This window comes from Poecilia formosa, unplaced genomic scaffold (assembly GCF_000485575.1).
Source record: "Poecilia formosa unplaced genomic scaffold, Poecilia_formosa-5.1.2 Scaffold139, whole genome shotgun sequence".
Taxonomy (NCBI): Eukaryota; Metazoa; Chordata; class Actinopteri; order Cyprinodontiformes; family Poeciliidae; genus Poecilia; species Poecilia formosa.
Window position 1 is genome coordinate 1,002,757 of NW_006800078.1, and position 24,217 is coordinate 1,026,973.

Here is a 24,217-nt window from a genome sequence, read left to right on the forward strand (position 1 = left end):
ATGTCTTCATCTGGATACCAAGAGCATATTGTTTTCAGTAGAGGCAGCTTTGCAACAAACCTTGTAAAAATATGCCTGATTGAATTTAATCCTTCATTAAAATAGTTTCTGCTTTTTGCTGGTAAATGTCTGATTCACCTTCACCGGAATCCTTCAGACCGCCCAGAGTCAAACGTTTTACAAAAGTCTTGCAAAAACAAGCACTATCCTTCATCGTAGAAAAATTATTTGTAGCATTTTAACATTGTTTTTTTGTTTTTTGTTTGTTTTGCTACAAATATTGGAAAACATGTTTTTGAACATCATTTCAAAGAAGCATTTCACTTTTTTGAGAGAAAAACAGCTTTTGATTACTGCTTCTTTTTTTTTTAGGAAAAAAAAGGTTATTGTGATTTGATGAACTGTAAAAAAAAAAAAAAAAATTAAAGAGCGAAAAACAAAATCAAGGTTTTAAAAAAAGTAGTTTCAAAACCATTCAAAAATATTTCCATCACAGAAGTTTCTGCTGTTCAGTGTCAGCTTAATGATGGCTTCTTTAGGTGAACCAATTCTGCCTTTTGGAAATATTTTAATTGCAAAAGCTAAAAACTAAAGAAGTCCCAGTTATCAACCTTAAGATATTGCTGGTTTAAACTACAGTTGGGGAAAAAACCATGGGACGGTTACCGGACAAGTCGCCAGTCCATGATGCGACGCTGTACATTTCATGATACCTTTACTCAATATTTTCATAGAGAGAAAATCCGATACCAGCCAATTGCTTCTTATACTTGTCCTTTGAATTGCGTTTGTGACATTTCATGTGCAAAACGGTTCAATAACCTTGATAAAAGCAAAACAAAACATAAGACATTTGTAACATAACCCTACAAAATGTCTTAAATCTCAAAAATATATTTGAACTCGTATTCAGAATTCTGCGTTATTGATATAAAACCCAGGTGAACATCATCCCCAGCACTCTGTACAGTACAATGCCTCATGAGACCAAAGCTCCTTCAGCTATTTAAATCCCACTCCTTCTTTTGAAGCAATACTGTGAAGCAGTCTTTTTTTACACACGCACACACAAACACACACACCCCTCTTCCCAGGGTCACCGTTTGTCCTCCCTCCCTGCCGCTGCGGCTTCCCTCCCCTTCTCCTCGATGGGCAGGGTCGATCGCGGCCTCCTCTTCTCCTTGAACCGACCCGAGCGGGAAACCTTCATGTTCCTGCGGCACGTCTGCTCGTTGAACACCGATTCCAGCTTGGAGTCGTCGAAGGTTTCGTCGCTGAGGAAGCTGGAGCCCTGCGCGGGGATGGTCTGGTCGGTGGTGGTGGCGGTCTTGGACGAAGAAGACGGGTCTTTCAGCCTGTCCGGTTGCTGGGCGAAAGGGTTGAAGTCTGGGCCCAAGCCGTAAGGATCCGCACTCTTTTTCTTTGGGATGAACACCTTCCACCATGGGACCTTCTCTGCCATCTTGAACTGGCGGTTGGGGCCTGTAAAAAAGATTGAAGCACTTTAAAAAATTTATTTATTTATTTTTAATGAACAAAACTTTGCAACACCTTTAGAGTTGGATTCAACATTTTCAACTCTATCAAAGTACATGCAATAATAATAATAAGAATGTTAACTAAAAGACACTGATGTGGCCTTTCCTCACCAAGAGATGTGCTAGTTTTGATTCTAACAGAAAATGGAAAAAAAAATATAGGCAACAAAGCATTTATCCTTAGCCTTTATCTGATCCGTCTTAAACCTAAAACAACAGTGTAACAAAGTACATGCTGTTTGTTGATCTATTTATACACACAGAAGTGACGTGAGGGAGAGGTTGGAAAGCTCGAAATGATACAGCAGAGCAACTTTTGCTGTAATCTGTTCAGCCCTCCTGTTATCAGCTCTCACTCTCCTTTTTTAGCCTCAACAAACTCCCTGATAGGAATTACCGTTTCTCAACATGTAGCAAGCACAGTTTCCTGATAAAATGGCAATTTAAACACCTCACTGATACCGAAAGTATCAGTGAGTCAGGCAACGTATGGGACTTTAAGCAGAGTTTGATTCGGGGCCCCTCTTCCTGTCAAGATCATCCCATAAAGACGATTCTTTGAATCTTTCACAAAGTGAATTTACTTTAAAGCATGTACGTTTTGAAAACTTGTAATGTATTAATGCTGAAACCGTCAGAGTGAATTTAATAGTATTCTCATTCTCAATAAAAAAATAAAAAGATAAAAAAAAATCATGCAGATTCTTCATATATGATGATAAGATTCCAAGCATTTAAGGCTGGTTTCAGGGCCTTAAGCAGTGGCTTGGTTTGCTCTGCCTTGGGCAAGCTCTGCTTTGAGTAGCTTCACATAGCTGCAGTATCTGCACTGAAGAGTTCTGCTGCCAACCTTGTGTGTTCACTTACCTGAAAAAGATTGATTTATTGTCTGTACTTATTCATAAACATACACTCAGATGGTTGGTCAATTTACTGACAGGAATAGGTGAGTTTATTATTATTGTTATTAGTATTATTATTAAAAAGACATTTCACTTCTTGACTTGACTGCAGATCATCTGATCCAAGAAAAAAAAAAAAATCGGCCAATTCCGAGTCGTGAGCCGGTTGATCGGTGCATCTCTACAACTTTGAAACATCTCTGATATTTTACTTCACTGCCAAATAATCACCTTTAAAAATACAATAAATCCCACGTAAAGGTCATTCGACACGTCTACATTGGAATATTTTCGGTTTCTGGGCCAAAGTTTCACCAGCTAATCCCATGAATAACCAGTGGAGCCATATTTAGCCTCTCTGTAAAACTGGTTTATTGAATCGTGAGAACAGAAGCGCAAATCAGTGTGAATCAGATGTCAAGAATATGCATAGGATGAGAAAAAGTACCAGTGCTCTCTTACCTGAGTTGTGGGAAAGAAAGATGGTAACAGTTAAAGGGAGTTGGAGCTGGGCAAATTATATTCTTGACAATCCTAAGATATCTCCAAAGCTTTTAGGACGCCGTGTCTTTTTTCTTCTTCTTCTTAGACCACAGACCTAGGATCAGAAGTGACAACAGTCCTTCAAATGGTCGATGAGCAATCCATTTTCAAGCAGAAGACACTTCAAACACCCCGCACCAAACACTTTGTATGGCTTTTATTGTCGCTCTTGCTAAACAGTTCACTTGCTTTCTAAACCGGTCTTCGGTAAAATGGACTTACATATTTATAAGAAGCAGCGTAACCTCCTCTGAACCGACACGTTTCCGCCCGAAACTTCGTCCAGCAGCACCTGTTCTCGCTGCCTATTGGCTGAGCCCAGCGCGTCACCTCAGAACAGCCCAGGTGAGTCCGGAGCGGCTGTGGGTGGGGCTTTATGGTTGCGTGGCAACATACCCCATGGGAGCTCGAGTCTCTTCCGCGGCAGATAACGCATAAAAAGGACTCCTTTGTATCAGGTTAACCCAACCCAAGCCGCGGAGCCAAATTATGTTTAGGCTGTTTCTCACCATACAAAGGAGTGGAGCAGGGGCGGTGGGAACTTTATTCTTTATTCAGCAGGGGTTGTATTATCTACTCTAGATAATAATAATAATAATAATAATAATAATAATAATAATAATAATAATAATAATAATAATAATAATAAAAACAACAGGTAACACTCATCTACACGGATGTAAAGCAGGTGTTAGTATTAAAATCATTGCAGGAAGTTGCCAAAATTAGCCGTGATATCAGTTTTTATCTCTATAAGTAATTATTCTATAATTTATTTCTATTTCATCTGTATGTAGAAACTGTCTCGCTGTATGGCAAGTGACCAGGAAACACTGCGGCAATAATAGACGACAACACCAAACATAATCTGCTGCTATCTTAAGGATCTATAAAAGATATTGCTTCCTGATTGTAGCTGCAAATATAAACTCACAAAACAAGCATTAACGTACAATACTCTCACATGATACCAGTGTGTAAGTAATTTAATGTTTAAGATCATTTGTGTTTCCAAAACTATTATTTTAGGATGTTGTCATTTTATTTTCAAAAACTGTGAATACATTTTTTAAAAATATAAATTCAGTAATGTCCGTATCAGATATTCCATATCGGTTGATCACACATGAATGATCATGTCTTTTCAAAGCAGATAAATAAATATTTTTTATGCATATATTTGCAATGTTCTTTGTTTCTGTGTGCATTGTCTGTTTTTGGGCCACTTAATGGAATTGTGATTGTAATTGCAGTGTCAAATGTGTGGAATAGTGCAACCAAACTATTTGGTTGCAACATTTATGGCCTATTTTAGGTACCATACCTGTATATATATCTGTAGGTCTTTTTACATCTCCTGGAAGTGATCCTATGCTGTTAAAAATTGTTGACCTTGGAATCCCTGAGTGGTTTCTGTCTGTTTGGGTTGTTGCCAACAGGGAGTACCAGAAGAAACCCAGACACAGAGGGAGGAGGGAGGAAGACAGGGAGTCCCTTTTTGTCTCTCTCTCTCTCTCTCTGTTTCTCCCCTTAAGTGAGAGTGAAATTCATGGTTTTGGTACCAGGAATGTGTGCCATTGGCGCTGCTTCCCGGTGACAGGCGGTGGCCTGCATACCTGGGGACTCATCTAGACAAAGGTAGACATGGACGCACTTCAAAAACATCAATATTTTAACAATAAAGACAGATAATATGTGAAAGAAGAAGAAATTTAAGAACTGAAAGTGACTGAATAAATAATTATTTATAAAGTGATGCCCTTAAAGATCTTGTAGAATTGCTTAGGGTTTACTTTAGCATTTAATACTAAAAAAAACTATTTTTTCCTACGTTTTGCACCTTAAACCAATATAAAATTATCCTTCTGCAATTTTGCATATTTTTTGTCGTCTCAGTGTCACATTTTAAAATTTTGCTGCTGCAAATCTGCGTCTCCTTTCACATGATGCAAAAATATTACAGTTGGTTTCACTTAAGATTGATCATTAACTTTGACTGCATCAGACAGAAAAAAAAGCATCAATCCAAGACCTTTTAGATAAGAATCCACATAATAAATATTACCTCATTATGACAGCAAATCTTACGTTGAGCCCATTTGTTCTGTATCAAGGAACACTTTTAAAAGAGAGTCCACTGAAACGGACAGAAGCATGTGGAGAATGTGTGTCGAAAGCTTGGTGATTCCATCGAGAGATTTTGAAACAGTGCCCTGAATTGCGAAATCTCTGTCCTCCATGTGTGTTTGTTGCTGTACCTGGAAACAGGTGTCTTTCTGTCAAAACAAAAGTACACACAGAACCAGTCTCACACAAGGTGTGGAAAAATAGGAAAAATGTGGTTTCACTTCCTGTCTAAAACGCTGGTTGAGATTTGTAACAAGCACAATTGAAAATCTGGTTTGCTGAGGGAGGGGGAATCTAATTGTAAAATTATTAATTAAAGATTAAATTATTCTGGTATTATCCTTCATGTTTTGCAGTTGGAGGTGGCGAGGAAAATGCAGAAGACCCAGGTTATGGAGAGCAAATGAAGATTTAATGATGAAAATGCAGAGATCCAGGCAGCACAGAGTGAGTAGAGCTAGAAGCTAATCTCTGGTAGCAACTGGTAAACAACTGACAGCAGACTTGATAACTAGAAAAGGACCAGACCAGGAACAAGGAACACAGGTGGGATTAAATACACAAGAGGGTAATCAGGGAAATGACACACAGCTGGGAACAATCAAAGGGTAGCCAGGAGACTCAATAGACACAGAAACCTAAATGACTACACAGAAAAAAAACAAATCCTTACATTATCAGAACATTCTTGTATGAATACTGTTGTTAGATTTCAAACAAATGTCTAAGAATATTTTATGTTTGCTATATTTCAGAAAAATCTTTACGTTGATGTGTAAAATAAGAACAAAAGCAGTGTTATGATCTAGTAACGGCTCAAGTTCTGGATGCAGCACCGAACCTGTGCAAGAACTTCTGTGGAAAACCCCTTTGTGGTTATGAGTCGCAGAGTTGCAAAATACATCAGCCACAATATGTTATAACTGATCAACACAGCTCACTAGAGGCGTCCCACATGGGTGTGTGTTTAGCCCTATTATCTTTGAACAACTTCAGCCAAAACTTAAACTTTGGTATACTTTTAGGTTAGAACAAGGCTTAATAAACGTGGATCATTTGATTCAAAAATGTGGAGGCATTATTTGGTTCTTGGCTCCACAAAGTCAACCAAAAGCTTTAAAAGAACGAAGTACACAGGAGAGGTACCGCGTATTGTTACTATAGTACCTTTCAGGAAGTAGTCATCCACCACAAACTTTTCACATTTTGTCAAAAACACACTACTAACTTCAATTTTAATAGGATTTTCTGTGGTAAACCAATCCAGAGCAGCACACAAGTGTGATGTTTGCAGAAAGGGAAACATGGTTTTCAAAATCAGAACTCTTCACTCAAAGATTGCAGTGTTGTCATTCATTTATTCAGACCCCTTTAATCTGAAGACTCTAAATAAAATCCAGTGAAACCAAATACCTTCAAAAGTACACCTAGACAGACAAAAGTCTACCTGAAACAAATTGTTCTGTGACGACCTTTGAAAGTTGTAAGAGAAGATTAGTGACCAAATGTTAACATAACAGACCAAATCAGACAGGTCAGAGATAAAGTTGTGCAGAGTATTACAGCAGGGTTGGACCAGAAAATGAGATGAGAGACTTTGAACATCTTTTAGATTTCACACACTGTTTTCCAAACATGAAGGGTACTTTATAATGACAAACTACCAAGTAGGGATGCGCAATATAGGATTTTTGCTCGATATTCGATGTTCCGATATACTAAAAACTCATTTGTCCGATAATCAACGCCAATATTTTTTTTTCCTATGCCTTCTTACTGAAACTGTATGGCTTTCTTTACTGTGGAATTAAAATATTGCATTATCTTTGTAAGTTTAGCCTGTTACCAAATGTAAATGCTTAAAAGGAGTCTGAAAACGATGTAACACTTTCGACTTGCCTTACGTTCAATGCCAAATTTATTCATGACATTTGCTCTCTCTAAGGCAATGACAACACTCAAACACTGCAAATTTGACGTTGTGCTGTGGTGCAGGCGTCATTGTCATTGGTTTGTCATATGAAAACAATGCCTTCTATATCGATTAGTTATTTTGACGGAATAGCCGATGTCCTGTCTTAAATTTTACAGATAATATCGGCCGATACTGATACCATGCCGATAAAATCGTGCGTCCCTACTACCGAGACAAAACCTTTGTGATTGATAGGGCTCTAAAGGAGATCATTGATGAAAGAAGTGGCAACAAGTCCCATTGTATTTCTGCAAGAGCAGAAGAGATCTTCAGCTCAGACAGGATAAGCTGTCAACAGTAGCACTATTATTCACTATTATTATTATGGCTTTTATTTGAGAAATCACCAGAGAAAAAAATTGTAAAAAATCCAGAGAGGGTTTGCAACAAGTCATTTAGAACAAATAATGTTGGCTTTCTCCACAGTTATGCAGAACTTTCTGGATATATTGCATAAAACGTCCAAAAATTGCATTGAAACTGGTTGATAAAATGTTAAAAAGCTCTAACAAGAATAGTTCTTCAAATGTGCAAAACGGACCCGAGCTGCCTTGTGTCACAAGCTGAAGTACACCTAAGATGAAAAGAGCTTCCTCATCTTGTCTAAGGTGACCTGAAGTCTAAAGTGGATTTACTGTTGGCAAATATGAACACATCACAACAGAGACAACAACATGCCTTTTTCCCTGTTTGAACTGCTGCCACCCGAAGAGCAATTAGTGCAACCTGAAACAATTTTTCCTTCAGAGCTGCAGCCTCACACCCTTCTTACAGAAGAATGAAAAGTAATTTTGAGCATACGCGTACACTACAAGAACAGAAATTCACACAAGAACAAGTACATGTACTAGGAGAACTGGTTGGTACATTCTATCCTAGTAAGAAGCTATTATGGGATCACTTGTTTTTTGATAAATGTGCAGGAGAAGGCACTATTGTACTTTTTGCAAAGGAAAAATATATATTTGTTTAATTATTTGTGTTGTTATCAGTGTTATCATCAAAGCAAGTCAGTCCACAAATGAAGCTATTGACATTTCAATGGATAAATGATTGAAAAAGTACTAAACACAAAGGAAGGGATGTACTAAAACCATGCATAGAAAGCCAAGAAACCAGCTGAAATATGTCAGCATTTAGAAAGCACCTCTGCTTCTATTTGCAAATGAATGTCATCTCGTTTGGTAATAACTGACTGCCATTGACTAACAAAGTAATAAAAACGGGTGATACAATTTACAAAAGCAAAGATACCTTCACAAAAAAAATAAATAAATAAATCTCATAGTGATCAATATTAAACTCATAATCCGGAAGTGGAAAGAAGATGGGACGCATAAGTCAAAAGAATTTTCTAAAAAGTTGTCTGTATTCTGCTTCAGAGAGACCTGGGATTAGCGGGTACAATTTGTGAAAATAATCAGAAATGCACTTAACCACAATGGCCTACCTTCAATGCACAAGAATCCATTGCTGAAGAAGAAACAATTTAGAGGTTGTTTAAAGTTTTCTGCAGAAGCAAGACGATGAAATATTGTGAGAACATAGTCAAATTAAAGCTAAAGTCTTTTGATGTCGTTGCACAGACCACGTTTAAAAGGAGATCAGCCTCCATGTCACGAAACAAATGCCAAAAAATAAAGACTGCAAGGGTAGGGTGTCTTCCTGCTTATGATTGCTAGCTTACTTCATAAAGCTGAAGGAAAGATTAAAAAAAGCATTGATATACCAACTTTTTACATACATATTTTTCATTAATTTCCCAACAATGGAAAATGCCATTGTGCCTTCCTGTACAGAAAACTGTTGCAGAGGTCATTGCCTGAAATACATTGAAACGTGATGTCACCCATTCGAGTGTGTTAAAAATATTTATGTTGACTCACAACGCACAGACCAAAGCAAAGGAATCTGCGTAAAGGCTAGTTTTGTGATGACGCTGATGCGTTTGCATCACGCCTGGGACAATCGCTCGTGACGAGAGCAAGGTGTCTGTGCATAGCTGAAAAAAAAAAAATCTCTTCTTGTCACTCTGAAGTACTGGCTAACAGGTTGAACAAAGTTGTGCTGCTCATGGGAAAGAAGGCAGGAAAGGCAGCCAGTTGGACTGGTAGAGTCAGCTGGGAACAGAACAAGCCCAGTGAAGGAAGTGAGCAGCTACTGTTCCTAAGGACGGCAAAAACATCAACATGGCTCGCTCACTTTTTACAAGAACTCAAACCTGTTAGGACTTAATGACAACTTTCTTATATGCGAACTCCTTTTTCCCCCCACACCAACGGCAACAGGGGTCGAGTTGTTCTTGGTGTTGGTTAAACAGTTCCCATGCAGCTCTGAAACAGTTGCTTCCTCCAGAGCACTTGGGTGGAGCAAACCACAATCTGTCTTAATGGAATGAGTTTAATCTCTCTAATTGTCTTTTTAATTTCAGGATTGTACTGTTTGACAGGTTTTCTTCAGGGCTTTCTTGAAAATATGAAACCTGCATATTGAGACTGACCTGTGATTAGTGCAGGGACAGAGGAAGAAAACTTGCAGGAATGCAGAAAGGAATCTTAACAGTTGCAAGCCTTTCCTTTCTGTGTATCTGCTGAGTTTCTATTAAATGTTGTTCTTACTAAAGTGATACAGAGAGACTCGCTGAGATATGCAGACAAACAGCTCTACTATACACCCACATGCATGCATGTGACACAGTGTTCTTCTGATTGAAAAATGTATTTCTTTGTGCGATTCACTATGTAGAATTAAGTGTTTTTAACAATTATATCATTTCAAGTACAGGTTCATAAAGCTGTCTTGACTCAATAGATTTATTGTCTTTCTGCACTAAAATGCTGTCAGGTAACTGATAGAGACATAGACATTAGATCTATGTATTTATTCATATATTTATTTCCAAAACTGACATATTTCAGTTAGGTTTTGTTTGAATATTCAAAGTATCTTGCGGAAATATTTACATTTCCCACATTTGGTCATTTCACAACTACAAATTTCAATGTTCTCCGTATTGAGCCCTCTTTATCCTGATGCCTATGAATGAAATTCAATGCTGGCGATTACGAAAACCGGAAAAGCAGCCAAGAGACCCATATGTTAACTTTGGAGGAGATGCAGAGATCCACAGTTCAGGTGGAATAATCTGTGGACTGGACAACTATTAGTTGTTCACGCCACAAATCCGGCCTGTATGGAAGCCTGGAGCCTTTCATTCACCTTTCAGTGCCAGAACTACAACAGCACATCTCTCTGCTCTGGCAATAAAAGGATGTGACCCAGTCAAAGTACAGATCTGGAATCTGTGGTAAGAATCATAAATTGACGCTCATGGACGTTTTTTATCCAATCTGACTGTGCAGTTTGCAAAGAGGAATGATTAAAAGAAATTAGATGTAAAACTTTAATTGTACAGAAACATGGTTCTGCTAACTGTGCATACCATGAGATCCCAATAAAGAGATTTGCGATTGTAAAGGCACACCCTTAAGCACAGCATAATACCTAGTTTTAAACATAAAAATCTTTCTGAGTAAGCAGCTGGCTTTCTCTGCAATTTGATAATACACATTGCCATTTTTACCATTTGTACCACATTGTGTGTGTAGACACTTAAGTATGAATCTTACAATGATAGCTCTAGAATTAATAAAAAAAACTTCACTATTCCTAAATAATTCAAAATGCTAGGAGTTTTCTGTGTATTTTAAATCTTTGGAGTTTAGGAAACATTATTTCCTGACTGTGGCATTACGCATGTTGAAAGCGGATTGTTTGGGTTTGTAATTCCAGACTGGTTTCTGTCTCTGTTTCGTTGCCAACAGGGAAGAGCCAGAGAAACCCAGTAACGCAAAGTAAGGAAAAAAAAAAAAGAGAGAGAATCAAAGAATAGTTTTGGCATTTCTCTCCTTTGAGTGAGAGTGAACAATCTCATCATTGCACCAAGAGTGTTTCACTCTTTTTTTCTTTGATGAATTGATTCTGTACAAACACATAATGCAATAGATTTTTCTTTAGAATTTTACCTCTTCTAAATCTGACCTGTGACTACATGGATACATTAATTTCAAAAATATTTTTCAACTCAGTTGCGTCTCTACGTTTGTATTTGTATTGCTGACTGTTTTTTTATATTACAATTAACTTTTCTGATGATTTTAGAACTGTTTGTCTGATTGGGGTTTAAAGTTTTGAGTCTTCTTCCACAAGTGTTTCTTTCCTTCTGACAGAACTGGTGTAACTGAGTTGTATTTGTAGACTGAATGGCTCAAACACACCTTTCTGCTCGACCTACACATTTTCAATAGGACTGAGTTCAGGGCTTTGTGTTGACCAATCCAGAACATTGACTTTGTTTTCCTTAAGCCACACTTAAAGCCCACAATAGCTTTAAGGTTAATAGAAGGCTTGGCAGTATAATCAAAAAAATGTTTAAATGAAAAGAGTATACATTCAGCATCTTAAAATATCTCTAGAATTTCTGCCTTTAAGGTTGTGGTCACGGCATACTGTTAGTTTACCACAAGATGGAGCCAAAAACACAACAAGTGCTATGTCAAATGTTTGTTCCTAGTTATGACGGAAACAACACAGAATCATCAAACGTACTCTTTAAAGGGATCTATGTAATAGTTTTCCAGTGTCAGTGTCAGCTGGGAGATGAAAACTTCTCTGAAGTTCACAAAAATACACAAATATTTTTATTTTTTTTTTATTTATTTTTTTTTAGATGAACACTCGAGAAGCACACTGAGAAATGCTCTCAGTGTGCTACTTATTCACTCATGATGAGCATTATATTTTTAAAGCCAGATATCCCAATGTTCTCTCTACATGTTTACATATATTCTAAAAAGAAATAATAAATATTTACAAGGTGATAACATTGCAAACCAAGCTGGTCTGGTCGTCAAAAAGTGCTGTACTGGGAATATACAATGGACTTTTGAATGCTTTTGATGACAGCAGCTGCTTTTTATGTCAGGGAATGACCCAGCGCAACAAAACAGGAACATATTAGGTTTCACTCGCTGAACAATGAGCTGAAAGCTACTGAAATGCTACAGTTTCTCCATGGAGAGCTACAATCCTCCATAAACCTCTTCCTGGTCTCTTACAACTTGGATTTTAATGATCACATGCATCTGCCCGTACTTTATTATAGTTTGGACTGAACTGAACTGGATCTGAATCTGGCTATTTGATTATATTGTAGTCAATTCTCACCATGTTAGATATTATTTAATTAGATATTAATTGAAGATATTTTTCTTCTAAGGTAAACAGATGTGTGAACTGAATTGGTTTTAATTGAATTTAAATGGAAACCACCCATATATACTTCTTCAAATGTTAATCTGTCTGTATTTGTGCCATTATCTCCGCTTGGACTGACATTTGTTTCAGTATGGCATTAACTGAATTTCAGATTCTACCTCGTCACACAGTTAAAGTCACAAATACAACACGCCATTTGGCCAGAGGAGGGCGCTGCTAAACTCAATGCCAGGTGTTTCAACGCTCCGAAGAAGTGAGCTTTCCCAATGAAACTTGTGACATGTAATTCTAACATGCCGAAGGTTATTACTGTTGTAGTGGAGAAATATATGACCTGAATTTGTGTGGAATACGGTTTGGCGTTGTTTAGGTAAGAAAATTAACCGATCTTATATCGACCCGAAACAACAAAGCGGAATAAAAACCCTGCTTTAATGCAGCTTTAGCTAGTTAGCTTACTCCAAAGAGGTCACACCAAACTCCATTTAGATTCATCTCATTAGTACAGAATGTTGTTTTACTTCCATTTTCTAGGTTTAAAAGTAAACATTTTGTTATTGTTCTTACAACCTGGTAATGTGAAAGGGGTATCGGCTGATTGCTAGTACTATTTTAAGCTAAAAGCAATACATTTTAAGGTAGATTGTCTTATTGTAGGTAGCCTTTGCTTCAGTTTAAATTTTGTAGATTTCATAATCAGCTCCTCAAATAAAACCTAAACGAATGCAAAATAAAAAAGGTTTACTTTAACACCGTTAATGTGTGACTCTCAGCAGTTTTGACAGTTTTCGGCTTTTCCAGATGTTGTTTGTTCTGACAGGAAGCCGGGTAGCGATGAGCGCCCCCTGCGGGTTAATTTGCACCGCTGCTCGACGCTTCGCCCGGCAAAGTCCTGCTGCTGCTCCGCTGTGCAGGCTGCTGCTGGGCCCCGGGTTCTCAAACAGGTGAGTCTGCTCTGCTCTTTTTTTGGTTTGGCTGAAATTCAGTGGGGACCCCTTTGCTAATAACCTTTAGTCACTAGAAAAATGAATACACAAATACCTCCAGAAATGAGAATGTCATTAAAATGTGTATTTCATGAATTAAATTCAAAAGGGGAAATTTGTTCAGTTTTTATGTAGACTGATTATTTTAAGCATTTATGTTATTGTTGATGAGCATAGGCTACCACTAATTAAAATGTTAAATTCAGTCGCTCTGAAAATTAGAATAAATATAGAAATGACTACTAATACGGATATTTAAAGGCGTAACAGTCATGGGGGGAGACTTGACTTGGTGGGTAAGCCACTAAAATGTGTTTGCCAACTAAGCTGATGGTTTACAGAGTGCCATATCCCAGCATGTTTATGCAAATTGAGTGGAAGGAAAAACTGGCAGAAAATAAAGCAAAACCAACAGGGTTTACTGCAGCCTTTAGATGGTTGTGACTCACAAGACATGGTCTCCTCCAGAAGCATATACATCAGAGGCACCTTACCTGGACTAAAAATAGCATTGTTTTTTTTTTTTGTTTTGTTTTTTAGATGGAAGAGAATTTTTATTGGAATTAATATTGGTCCTAGAAAGTACAGGAGGAGTGGAGAACCTTGCTTTTTGTAGGGTAAATTTAATCTAGATTAAATCATTTTTCACAACTAAAATAGAAAAGGTAACAAAGGTAACAAACTATATCTAAAGTAAGTTTGGTTGACTTGTCCACTTTACCCCACATTTTGCCTGTATGACGTATAGCAATAATAAGTTAATTGATTGAAAAGTAGTGTTAGCGCTTAGCTCGTCTCCATTTGTGCACATGAAATCTTGAGATAATTTGGTGTATTTTGTGTGCGCTTTCCTGTTCAGTGTATTGTCCTTTATTGACATTGAGGTCAAACTCCAAGCCTCTTTTTTTTTATTTTTTTTTTATACAAGTTCTCCCTGCATAGCTTCAGGTTCTTTGCACAAACTATTTTCTAACTTCTTTTTCATCTCTATCAGAAGAAATATGTCCTCCAAAAAACAAACGGACCACTTGGAGAGGACAGCGAGCAACTACAGACAAAATGTAAGCTCTGCTTTGAAGACAGTCGTGTGGAATTTGTAGTAAAAAGCTGTCCCTTCCTCATTTTATTGATGTGTTTTATTTGTCTGTCTGTTTGTTTGGATGCCTGATGTAGGCGCTGTATCCCGCCCAAGTCTGTGGAATCGTGACCGAATCGGAAACAGTAAAAAGACTGAGGATAGCCGTGCACCCAGACTTCAGCTTCAAAGCAGGACAGTGGTGAGAACGCACTCTGTTTACACCTCTATATAAGCAATGAAGATCTTCACTGATTTATGGACTCAGTTAATTGTTAATCTTGTTGAATTTGCGTGTTTCCAAAATACAGAAATCATTTTAAAAATACAAATCTGTTCGCTCATATTTTATCAACCACAGCGGTCTGTAAATCCTTTTTTTTTTTTTTAATTCTTTAAATCTGCAGTACTCGGAGCCACCACCTGGTGGCAGCATTCAGTCAAATTCAGCCACTTGAGATTCAAGCTTTAAATATTGACAGAACTTTACAGATTATGCAGATATATGAAAGATATCCATTTAGGAACATTGGACATTTTAGACTCAACGTAATGAAAATAGGTTCTCTGATGAAAGCAGGCCTTTTTTTTTTTCTTTTGGTTGGACAGCGCACACGGTGTTGGTGGCTGTTAGGTAACCAGTCATCCTGCTTTAACTGGCTGTAAATATGTAGTTTTTGTAAAGAGGACATGACTTCCTTACTACAACAGACCCTTCATGTGTGGCTCCTTTATCTTTCTCTAACGAAACAGTGGGTTATTGTGCTGCCGAAACATCAGTCCAGCTGTTTAACATTGGCTACACATGTGGCTGTGCTTTGTGGCAAACAAACGTGCTGCAGCTGGAACGAAGTTGCCAGCAGGCAGCTGCGCTTCTGGTTTGATTTCATTCTGTGGGTTTTCTGGAACGGGCCGCTCTTCTCGTCGAGGTCAGAGGACGACGCTCTACCTTCATTCAGCCTCTGACCCCGCAGTTCAGCATGTTTTCGCCACCTCAAGATTGACTTGCATTATCAGTTTTTACCGGCAGTTTGGGGTTTATGTTTTTGCATTGTGCTGTTTCCTGGTGCAGGGTGGATTTCTACATCCCTGGTGTGGAGAAGGTGGGAGGTTTCTCCATGTGCTCCAGTCCGGGTCTGTTGCAGAGGGAGGGTGTGGTCGAACTGGCTATCAAGTACGCGAAACATCCCCCAGCACACTGGGTCCACACTGTGGTGAGTGATGGGAGACGACTGAAAAGGAGGGAACAAAAAAAAAAGTGCTAAGAGGAGAGGCAGTGAGTGTTTATTTTTTCCCTCTGAATAAAATATCAATTTGTTTTTTAGTCGTTCTTTGAATCTGTTATGTTCTCCTTCAGCTTTCACTTTCCCTTTGCAGATTCATGTGGGTTTAATGTAGTCTCGTGATAAAAACGGTCTTGTTATAGAAAGATCTGAGGAACAGCGGCGTTCATTTGAACGTTCAGAGACGTACATTTCTCTGGGATGATTTGATCCGTTTCTTTGATATCGTTCTCCAGGAACAGTTAGGCACTGTTTTCGTAGCTCGAGAAAGAATGTATTATCATTTAGACAAGAGCAGATGAAGAAAAAAAAACAAAAAAACACTAGAAGTAAGGAAACCCGCGCATTTTGTTGCGTTCTCTTTATTATTAAGTCCGTCTTCTTCCGTTTTTCTGAAACGGTTTTGTCGTCTGTTCTCTTCCGTCAGTGTACAGTAGGCTCCCGGGTGGCCATGCGTGTCGGCGGAGACTTCTACTTCGACCCGCTGCCCTCGGGTCCAGCTGTGGATTTGCTGCTGGTTGCCGGCGGCGTCGGGATCAATCCGCTGTACTCTATTCTGCTGCACACCTCGGATCTGCTGCGCCTCAACCAGTCCTCTGCTGGTCGGCGCTTCAACATCGGTTCTGCCCACCTCTGCTACAGCGCCAAGAACACCGAGGAGCTCCTCTTCAAGGTAACTGCTCCTCACTTAGAGTGAGAATGCTTGGAAGAATTTCTGTTGCAGTTGCAAACATTAATGTGTGTCACATTAAGGTTTCTGATTAATCGGTCGATTAATCTTTGTAGCAAAGGATGCATCTGCAGCTAAAAGAAAAAATATTTCTGGCATCAACATGTGAAAAGCTCACTTGTTTCTGCTTGACTTAACATCAATAAAGTGAAGGGCTGGTCCGATTATTATTTTTTTGGATTAACAGATTAATAATTGGATAGTAAAATGTGCTTAATATGAGATTTGTCTTAAAGAATTTGAACCGAGTGAAGCTAAAGCTATGCCACCTGAGAGGTTCTGGGTAGAACATGTTCAGAGACAATGGTGTATTTTTATCTTAAGTGCAAAATGTATACTTTTCTTACAGTTTTGACTGAATTACTGCTCTGTGTGCTTTCAGCAAATGGCCTTTTCTGTGTCTGTATACTCCAGTCAACGATTTATCAGTTACTAAGTTAGACAATTATTCGAATAATCGATTCACCACGAGTAATTTGATTAATTGTTTCAGCCCTAAATGTGACAAAATCTGAAATGGTTCAATAACCATCAGTCTGTCACAGCCTGACTTGTTTTTTTTTTTTTCTTATTCTTTTTTGCAGAGCTCCATCATTGAGAAATGTGGGGAGTTTCCCAACAACTTCACCTGCAACTTTCACGTCACGCAACAGAGGGCAGGAGTCGAGCCGCACCTTCAGCCATTCGTCAAAAGTAATCTGCGCACAGAACCGTTTCCTCGTTTAGCCGGGGATGATTGATTGACTGTCGCATTCCTCCGCAGTCTGCTTTTCTTTTGATTTATCTGTTTCATCACGTGAAGCCGGCTTCTATCAAAGCCGCGCGCGCACCACGAGCCTCGACGTCTTAATTAATGCCTCTGCTCCCCCGTGTCTCCTCAGGTGGGCGAATCACAGCGGAGGAGTTGCAGGCGAACGTGGACCCACAAAGGACTTTGTGTTACTTATGCGGACCGCCGCCAATGATAGAGGCGGTTTCAAAAACCCTCATGGACTTCGGGCTCCCAAAGGACAGGATCCTGTTTGAGAAGTGGTGGTAGGAGAAGTTGGAACGTTTGGTGGCCTTCAAAGGGAGGAAATGCCTCTCTACACATTCAAGGTCTATGACAGCATCCCTGAACTGCGAACTGAATCAAATATAGTTGTTTCTTTTTATTTCCTGAATTACAGTCAGGAAAACATCTTTGACTTTAAATGTCAAGTTTCTGTACAGATTTCTAGCAAATACTAATTTAAGTTGAGAGTGAGATTTGTAAGATTTGCAACAAAATCCTTGCAAAGTTTAGTTTTGGGAATATGTTTCATACTGAAATATATTTTAAAGATGCACCGGTCACAGATTTGTGCCCAATTTCCTGTCTTTGATGTGTTGACGCTGTTTTCAACCAATTCCAATTTCTGCTAAAGAGATGTTAAGAGCTCACAACATTTCTTTATAGCCTTACAGCTGTGTGCAGTCGTCCATCAGTGTAACATTGCATGTAGATCTTATATTTGATGCCAAATAAAACAGCAGCTTTCCTGTTGTGTGCTGGAATCTGCTCTAGGTCAATTTGAAAAGAATCCAACTTGTATACATTGAATTGTGGGATTTTCAGAATTCGCCACTGTGCTCTTTCACTTTGGCTTCACACTTATTGAAGCCATTTATTGAAACCTGAAAACAAAGCAGGTGAAATCGAAACTTTGTGTTTATGTGCCAAAAAGAATAACTTCATTTGCAAAAGTAAAAAAAAAAAAAATTCTGATGAGCTTGTTTTTGTAATTACACCTCACTTTCTTTCCCAACATCAAGTGAAAACTTGACGATCTCTCACATGCTTGGCCACCACTGTACTGTTTTCCTCTCTCACACACACACACACACACCCTCCCACGGTGCTCATCATCTGAGCAGTCTCTTTTCTCACACATCTTCCACATCAGCAAACAGTTTTCCATCCCAGGGCAGGTTAGGCGTCCCGCGGCGCTCTGTAATGGAACCTCCAGGTGGTCTCTGATTGGCACGGATCACCGAGCGTCCCTCAGAGACGGCGACGAGCTTCTCGCTGCCGTTTCTCAGCGAAGGGTTGTAATGTTCCCCCGTTCGTGGCGATAACGTGGAAGTGAAATGGAGGAAAGAGAGAAAAAAAAAAAGAAAAAGAGCTAACTTTGAGGCAGTCTGGGCTTCAAACACTTTATTGAGCTTCTTGTTAAACCGAGACCCAATTGTTACACCACTCACGCACTTCCACAGGTAGTTCAGGAAACAAATAAAGAGCTCGTTTCTAAATAACACATTCTTGGGTCATTTATTGCAAATAAAACTTTTCTATTGCCTTCAGCTTTCGAGAAAAACGGCAAACCACACAAAAGGTTGTACCTATTAAAATACTCACTACAAGAATTACGTTCATGTTTGAAAATTGTATTCCTCTTGGCATATTATCACTTAGTTTTTTTTTTTTTTTTGGAGTTGGATAATGCATATGCTGGTAATTGGTCTAAATTTAGAGTTTAGAGTTGGATTGATTCTTCCACTTGATGAAAGGCAGCACTTTTCCACATTGTAGAACTGAATCTACAACTAAACTGATCTTATTCATCTCACTTCCCATAAGTATGACTGAAATATTCATTATAAATCCATGCCCGATGAGCTCTTGTCCATCTGAAATATCAAATGGACAAAGAATGAATTTGATTCGTTCCAAACCTTTCCTTTTTAGTTTAGCTGCCTCTACTGTTTACTTCAGCGATGACTAATCTAAAGACTAGTTTGGCCAGTTTTTGAAGTAAGAGAAGGTTTCCTTTTTGCTTTTGATTTGACAGGGACGGGTCTGGTCTACTTCCTGGACTTTGTTTTTCACCTGACCTAATGTTGCAATGCTTTCTCATTTCCCTGCCATAAAAAGATCATCTACCTCTGCTGTCTTGTGATTTTATTGCTCTCTTACAGAAAGGTTTGTTTGATCTTTGCAGTGATGATATTGTACTGTTACCGAGAGCCTCTGTAAACGGGCTGTGAATTTGCTGCTGCAGATTTCAAATACGCCTTGGAACTTGGATTACTTGCTTTCCTAGTCAACACATCTATTGAAGCATCTTTTCAATAGATGTCTGTAAAACTCTGATTTGGAACTTATGCATATTTTGTCGTGCAACAGAAACTTCAATGCATTTTGTTACCATTTTATGACAGACGAACACAGAAAATAGTGAGTAATGTCAAGTGGAAGGAAAATAAACTTGTGCAATAATCTAAGAAGTGTGGTGGGAATTTTGGATTTCTTTACTCTTTTGCACTTCAATTAAAATCCAGTGTAACCAAGTTATTTCATATTGGTAAACAGCTTCCACTTGTGTGTAACTTAATGTCAGAATAAATTCACCTGTTGTGAAGACTGTAGGGGAAGTGGAGCAAAAATAAAGCCACTGTTAAAACAAACTTATAAGAAGTTTGGCTTGTGTAAAACTGTGGAAGATGTTTGGAGCGCCAAAATGAAAATTTTTGGACTTGCATTCAAAATGCAAACTAACCCTTCATAATGCACTGGACACACACCGTGGCAAAACATAGTAAAGACAGCATTTCAGTCTTTAGATGTGTAAAGTTGGTAGCTATATGCCCCCATCAGTCCTCCCACTTTATGTGCAGTGAAAGGTCATTCTACATAGTATTAAGCAGAAAAGCTGAAAACAAATGCACGGCGCACATTTTTTTTTTTTTTAAGTGTTTAACAGTTTTGGAAACCAAGTCACATTTTCTTTCCACTTAACAGTGGCACGCAGCTTTGTGACTGTTACTGATGAAAATATAATAAATCCAAGTTTAAGGTTGTAAAAAAAAAAAACATGACAAACGCTCAAAGAGCGACAATACGTTTGCAAGACACTTTGTGTATTTTACATTTATTTATACTGTGAGTAAACTTCAAACTCCTAGTCCAAAACGAGAAAACCTTCACCCTTCACCGCGTAAGACGTTTACAACCTGGACTACAACTAAGAAACTCACTCTTTATGTACAAAACAATATGTCCTCATAGCAGCTTTAGAAACAGTTAGTGAAACGGGGGCAAAGGTCACCTTCAGGAGTTACTCATGGGGGTCATTTCGGCCCATTGCCATTTTGTGGTTTGGATCTTTTTGTCCCTAACTGTGTTGCTGCTGGTTGATTTTTATTATTTTTTTTTATTTATTTATTTTTTTATTATCAACCACAAGTCAAGCTAATAAATAATATATTTCTATAGAAAATAATTTATAAATAAACTAGTTTCTATGAGAAATTTAAGGGTTTTGTGATTTGATTATTTGTCTCCATAATTCATCAAAATATTTAAATACCAGAAGAAGAAACTGCTATGGATTTGACTGAGGAAACAGATACTAGCTGGTTGGTTTACAGGTGTGAAATGGTCGGCAATAGGGCAAATTGATGTCACATTAGCCTGAAATAGATAGCAAACGTAAAAAAATAAAAATAAAAATCTCCAAACATACGTCCTACTTAAGGCATTGGCAGGAGAAGCTGTGCAGCACTGTACATTACAAAAACAGTCAACAGAACAAAGCAGGGAACCCTACAGCGCAACTTTACCAAATGAACACTAAGGTGAATGCACCAAAGTCCTGAAACCATAAGAAATTACAGATTTCTTATGGTTTCACTTTCTTGGAGAACTTCCAAGTGGACAAATACTTTTTCGCAGCACTGTATATGCTTTGCTCCAGATTAGTTCTTCCACAGGAATTCAAGCTGAATGTTGAAAAAGCTTTCCCTTCCCTCCGATCGCTCCGTTCGCAGATACGTCAACAAACTCCGGAGAACAGCTGCTGTTTGATGCGCTCCTCCACCCTGACCTTTTCCTTCATCCCCCTCTCGTCGCCCAGACCGAAATCCGTCCACCTCACCGCCTTCTCCTGCCTGGACAGCGGGACGGCGTCGACGTCAGTTTCCTCCTCTTGATATTCGACAGAAGCCCTGCGCTCCAGCAGCAGGGAGACGGCCTTTTGATGCTGCGCCTCGTCTCCGCTCTTCTGAAGGCCCGCTCTTTGGCTCCTTCCGCTGTCCCCTCTCTTCCTCCCCTCCGCCTCTGCCTCCTCCTCCTCCTCTTCGTTGATCCTCAGCCTGTCCATCTCAGTCTCTATCACCAGGGACTTGTTCTCTTGCTCGTCTAGCGCTTCCCCGGCTGAGTGTTTCTTTGCCTTGCTGCGACCTCTGAGGTTCAGCATCTGAAATCAAACGGATGTGTTTTGAGATGGTTTCCTGCTTTGTGCCACGTCTTTTCTTTCGCTTCCCCCTCCCCCCAGACGCCTGACAAACCACAACAAAGCCTTGTTCACTGATGCCTCTTTCCTGTACAGTTTGAGGCCAACTACCTGCCTATTATTAGACGTTTTCTAAGTGGGTTTTACAGTCGCTGTACATCCCATATTTAGAAACATACCTTCTTTTTTTTCTTTTTTTTATTTTACACTACCTCCTGTGACAAAGTCACTCACCGTCAAGGCGCAACAGAGACAAGTGACAGATTTGTTGCAAAGACTGAGGACGAACCTTGAAGTCTTTTCTCCTGCGTTGCAAAATGGGTCTCTGAAGGAAAAGGATTTGCTTAGTCGACAAACTTCCATCACTGCGAAAAGAGAAGAGGAGGCCTTTTAATGAACGTCACCCACCGTATTATAATTCAGGGAGCTTGCATTAGCGCGGCGTGTGCTGAAATCCAGGCTCTGCTGCCTGCGGTTTCTCAAGTGACAGGTTAAAAAACAAAAGCGGTTCAGCGATGCCTTTTTTTCTTTTGTTGTTTTCTTCTTTTGCTTGTTTGTTCGCAGAGGCAACAGATTTCAAAAGCTTTTTCATGTCGAGACGAGCATATGATCAGGATTTGTCAGATCTGGAGCCATCTGTCCTTCATATCCGACTTCCAGCGTCAGTCCTGCTCCCAAAAGGAACGGGACCGACAAGGCGCTCGGCGAGAAGAATCAACAATCGAGCAAAGCCGTAATTAGACCCGGCTAAGTTTAGGAGACATTTGTCAGCGGGATGAAAGGGTGAATATTTTAAACGAATCAAGTGTTGTCTTTACTTAGAATTTCAGAGGGCTTTGGTACCTGTTTGTTCTGACAATGGGTGTTGGCAGCACACACATCAGTCTCCATCCATATGGAGCCAAGGACTGGAGCAGCGGGATGTAATCAGTCTTCACCACAACACCCTGGAAAGGGAAAAAAAAAATAATTCAAATGTGTACAAGATGTAAATACTCACATTACATTACCCTGTCTACAACGTTGGACTCCATGATTTGAGATAAGAGCAATTAAATATAATTGTGCACCGATTGCAGTTTTCTGGCCGATCGCTAATTTTTAAAAGGACCAAACCTTGCTAATTTCGATATTGGCCGATATTTCTTTTTTTTTTATTATTATTTGTCTGAAAAGTTGCTAAATAAAGTCGCTAAGTTGGCAGCAGTGGGATGACGACTGTTAACCGCAGACGTAACATGGTGGGCGGGTCTGTCAGGCAGCTCTTTCCATGACTGGTTTGCAGACTATGGCAGAGATAGATTAGATCTGAGGACAGTATTGATTTGTCATGCATGTGTTGTCTGATTGCCAGTCTCCCAACATTAAGAAAATCAGGTCCTACTTATCGGTGCAGCCCTAAGTAAGTATCCACAAGGAGCTAAGCCAGAGGGGAGGAAGTGGCTGCAGAAAGTGGGTAAAGGACATCTATCCAAACACTATGCAGCTGAGCCAGTATTTATACTTCTTACCACATTCAGGTTGAGAAATGTCAGGTCAGACTCAAAACTGTGCGCCCAATTTTTGTCATTTCAAAATGATGATTTTAAAGTTCTGACCAGAACTATCCAATGCGCATTAAAAGGGGGAGATTAGATTCATGAATCAAGGGCGCTCTTCAGGATGCTTTTTTTTTTTGTCCTTCTCATCTTCTCGGAACATAGGAAAACTTTGCCTCCCGAGTCGAAACGGCAGAGGAACGACATTGAAAGCTCACGTCTATAACAGTCCACTGCTCAACCACGATGGCGTCATAGGAGGTGTCTGTGGTCTCCTCCGCAGAGCTCTGGAAGATGAAAATGCTATCCACAGATGAAACGCCACTGTCTGGAAACAAGCAGAGTCACAGACAAACACAGGCACATGTAAGTGTTTCAGACCTCCTCTCCATTGTCTCGCTCTTCATCCACGTCCAGTTTAGGTCGAGCCCGCTTCACACGTGTGCAGCTGAGCAGCGGCTTGTGAGACGAGTCGTGGACTTTGAGGTGACGACCCCTCGTGCGTGTCATTCATCATGCAGCAGCGGTCTTAAGAGTCTAAGAAGATTTTCTCATCTCGTCAGACTTTCAAATTCTCGGGTTAGACTTAGATGGTGTGGGATTTCTATTTTAGAATAAAAACCTTAAACATCCAGCCAGGTGGTCTGTGATAGAACGTCCCTGGGAATTTTTAGCAAGATCTAAAAGTTGACTTGTGCCAAGTAATCTGATTGAGCACGAGTTATTTTGTCAAACAGGAATGGCTACAGAAAGTCTGTTTCTAGATGTGCAAACCAAAAATAATCTTGCGGCTGTATTTACAGTGACAGGTGGTTCTACAAAGTGTAAACTGAACTTCTGCACTTTCTGAATACAAGTGTACGCAACGTATTTCAGGTGTCATTGTCCTTCCATTTCCAGTTGGTTCGCCAAATTGTGTTGGTCGGTCAGTCCTTATAGATTTGTTGTTGTTAAATGAGAAAAAAGAACATTTCAAGGGGTACAAACACTT

General features: G+C 39.3%; 3 protein-coding genes across 6 annotated transcripts in view; 1 reads left to right on the top strand and 2 right to left on the bottom strand.

The window, feature by feature from the left end:
• Window positions 1–671: 671 nt before the first annotated feature.
• Window positions 672–3,285, bottom strand: LOC103145281 (proline-rich protein 15). 2 transcript variants are annotated; one of them, XM_007562651.2, is made up of 3 exons: window positions 3,206–3,285; window positions 2,903–3,038; window positions 672–1,482 (listed from the first exon to the last, which is right to left on the bottom strand). In XM_007562651.2, the coding sequence occupies exon 3, from the start codon at window positions 1,460–1,462 to the stop codon at window positions 1,097–1,099; it is 366 nt and encodes a 121-aa protein (XP_007562713.1). In that variant the 5' UTR covers window positions 1,463–1,482; window positions 2,903–3,038; window positions 3,206–3,285; the 3' UTR covers window positions 672–1,096. The 2 variants fall into 2 exon arrangements, with proteins under 2 accessions (XP_007562713.1, XP_007562712.1); XM_007562650.1 differs by lacking the exon at window positions 3,206–3,285 and having other exon boundaries at window positions 2,903–3,198.
• Window positions 3,286–12,591: 9,306 nt separating this feature from the next.
• On the top strand, window positions 12,592–18,177 carry oxnad1 (oxidoreductase NAD-binding domain containing 1). 2 transcript variants are annotated; one of them, XM_007562654.2, is made up of 8 exons: window positions 12,592–12,732; window positions 13,164–13,306; window positions 14,343–14,409; window positions 14,522–14,625; window positions 15,496–15,637; window positions 16,134–16,379; window positions 17,021–17,129; window positions 17,318–18,177. In XM_007562654.2, the coding sequence occupies exons 2-8, from the start codon at window positions 13,164–13,166 to the stop codon at window positions 17,473–17,475; spliced, it is 969 nt and encodes a 322-aa protein (XP_007562716.1). In that variant the 5' UTR covers window positions 12,592–12,732; the 3' UTR covers window positions 17,476–18,177. The 2 variants fall into 2 exon arrangements, with proteins under 2 accessions (XP_007562716.1, XP_007562717.1); XM_007562655.2 differs by having other exon boundaries at window positions 13,183–13,306.
• A 37-nt stretch (window positions 18,178–18,214) lies between these two features.
• The window catches only part of rftn1a (raftlin, lipid raft linker 1a), a 38,723-nt gene continuing 32,720 nt past the window's right edge, over window positions 18,215–24,217 (bottom strand). For both annotated transcript variants that reach the window (XM_007562653.2, XM_007562652.2), the window contains 4 exons: window positions 23,445–23,554; window positions 22,532–22,635; window positions 21,978–22,053; window positions 18,215–21,652 (listed from right to left, as the gene is read on the bottom strand). In XM_007562653.2, the coding sequence (XP_007562715.1) occupies window positions 21,230–21,652; window positions 21,978–22,053; window positions 22,532–22,635; window positions 23,445–23,554 (713 nt within the window). In that variant the 3' untranslated portion in view covers window positions 18,215–21,229. The remainder of the gene's footprint in view (window positions 21,653–21,977; window positions 22,054–22,531; window positions 22,636–23,444; window positions 23,555–24,217) is intronic.

Coding starts and splice junctions, on each gene's coding strand:
- LOC103145281 (XM_007562651.2), bottom strand. CDS start 1,462: ATGGCAGAGAAGGTCCCATGGTGGAAGGTGTTCATCCCAAAGAAAAAG.
- oxnad1 (XM_007562654.2), top strand. CDS start 13,164: ATGTTGTTTGTTCTGACAGGAAGCCGGGTAGCGATGAGCGCCCCCTGC. Junction 13,307..14,342: donor GGCCCCGGGTTCTCAAACAG/GTGAGTCTGCTC, acceptor CATCTCTATCAG/AAGAAATATGTCCTCCAAAA. Junction 15,638..16,133: donor CACACTGGGTCCACACTGTG/GTGAGTGATGGG, acceptor CTCTTCCGTCAG/TGTACAGTAGGCTCCCGGGT.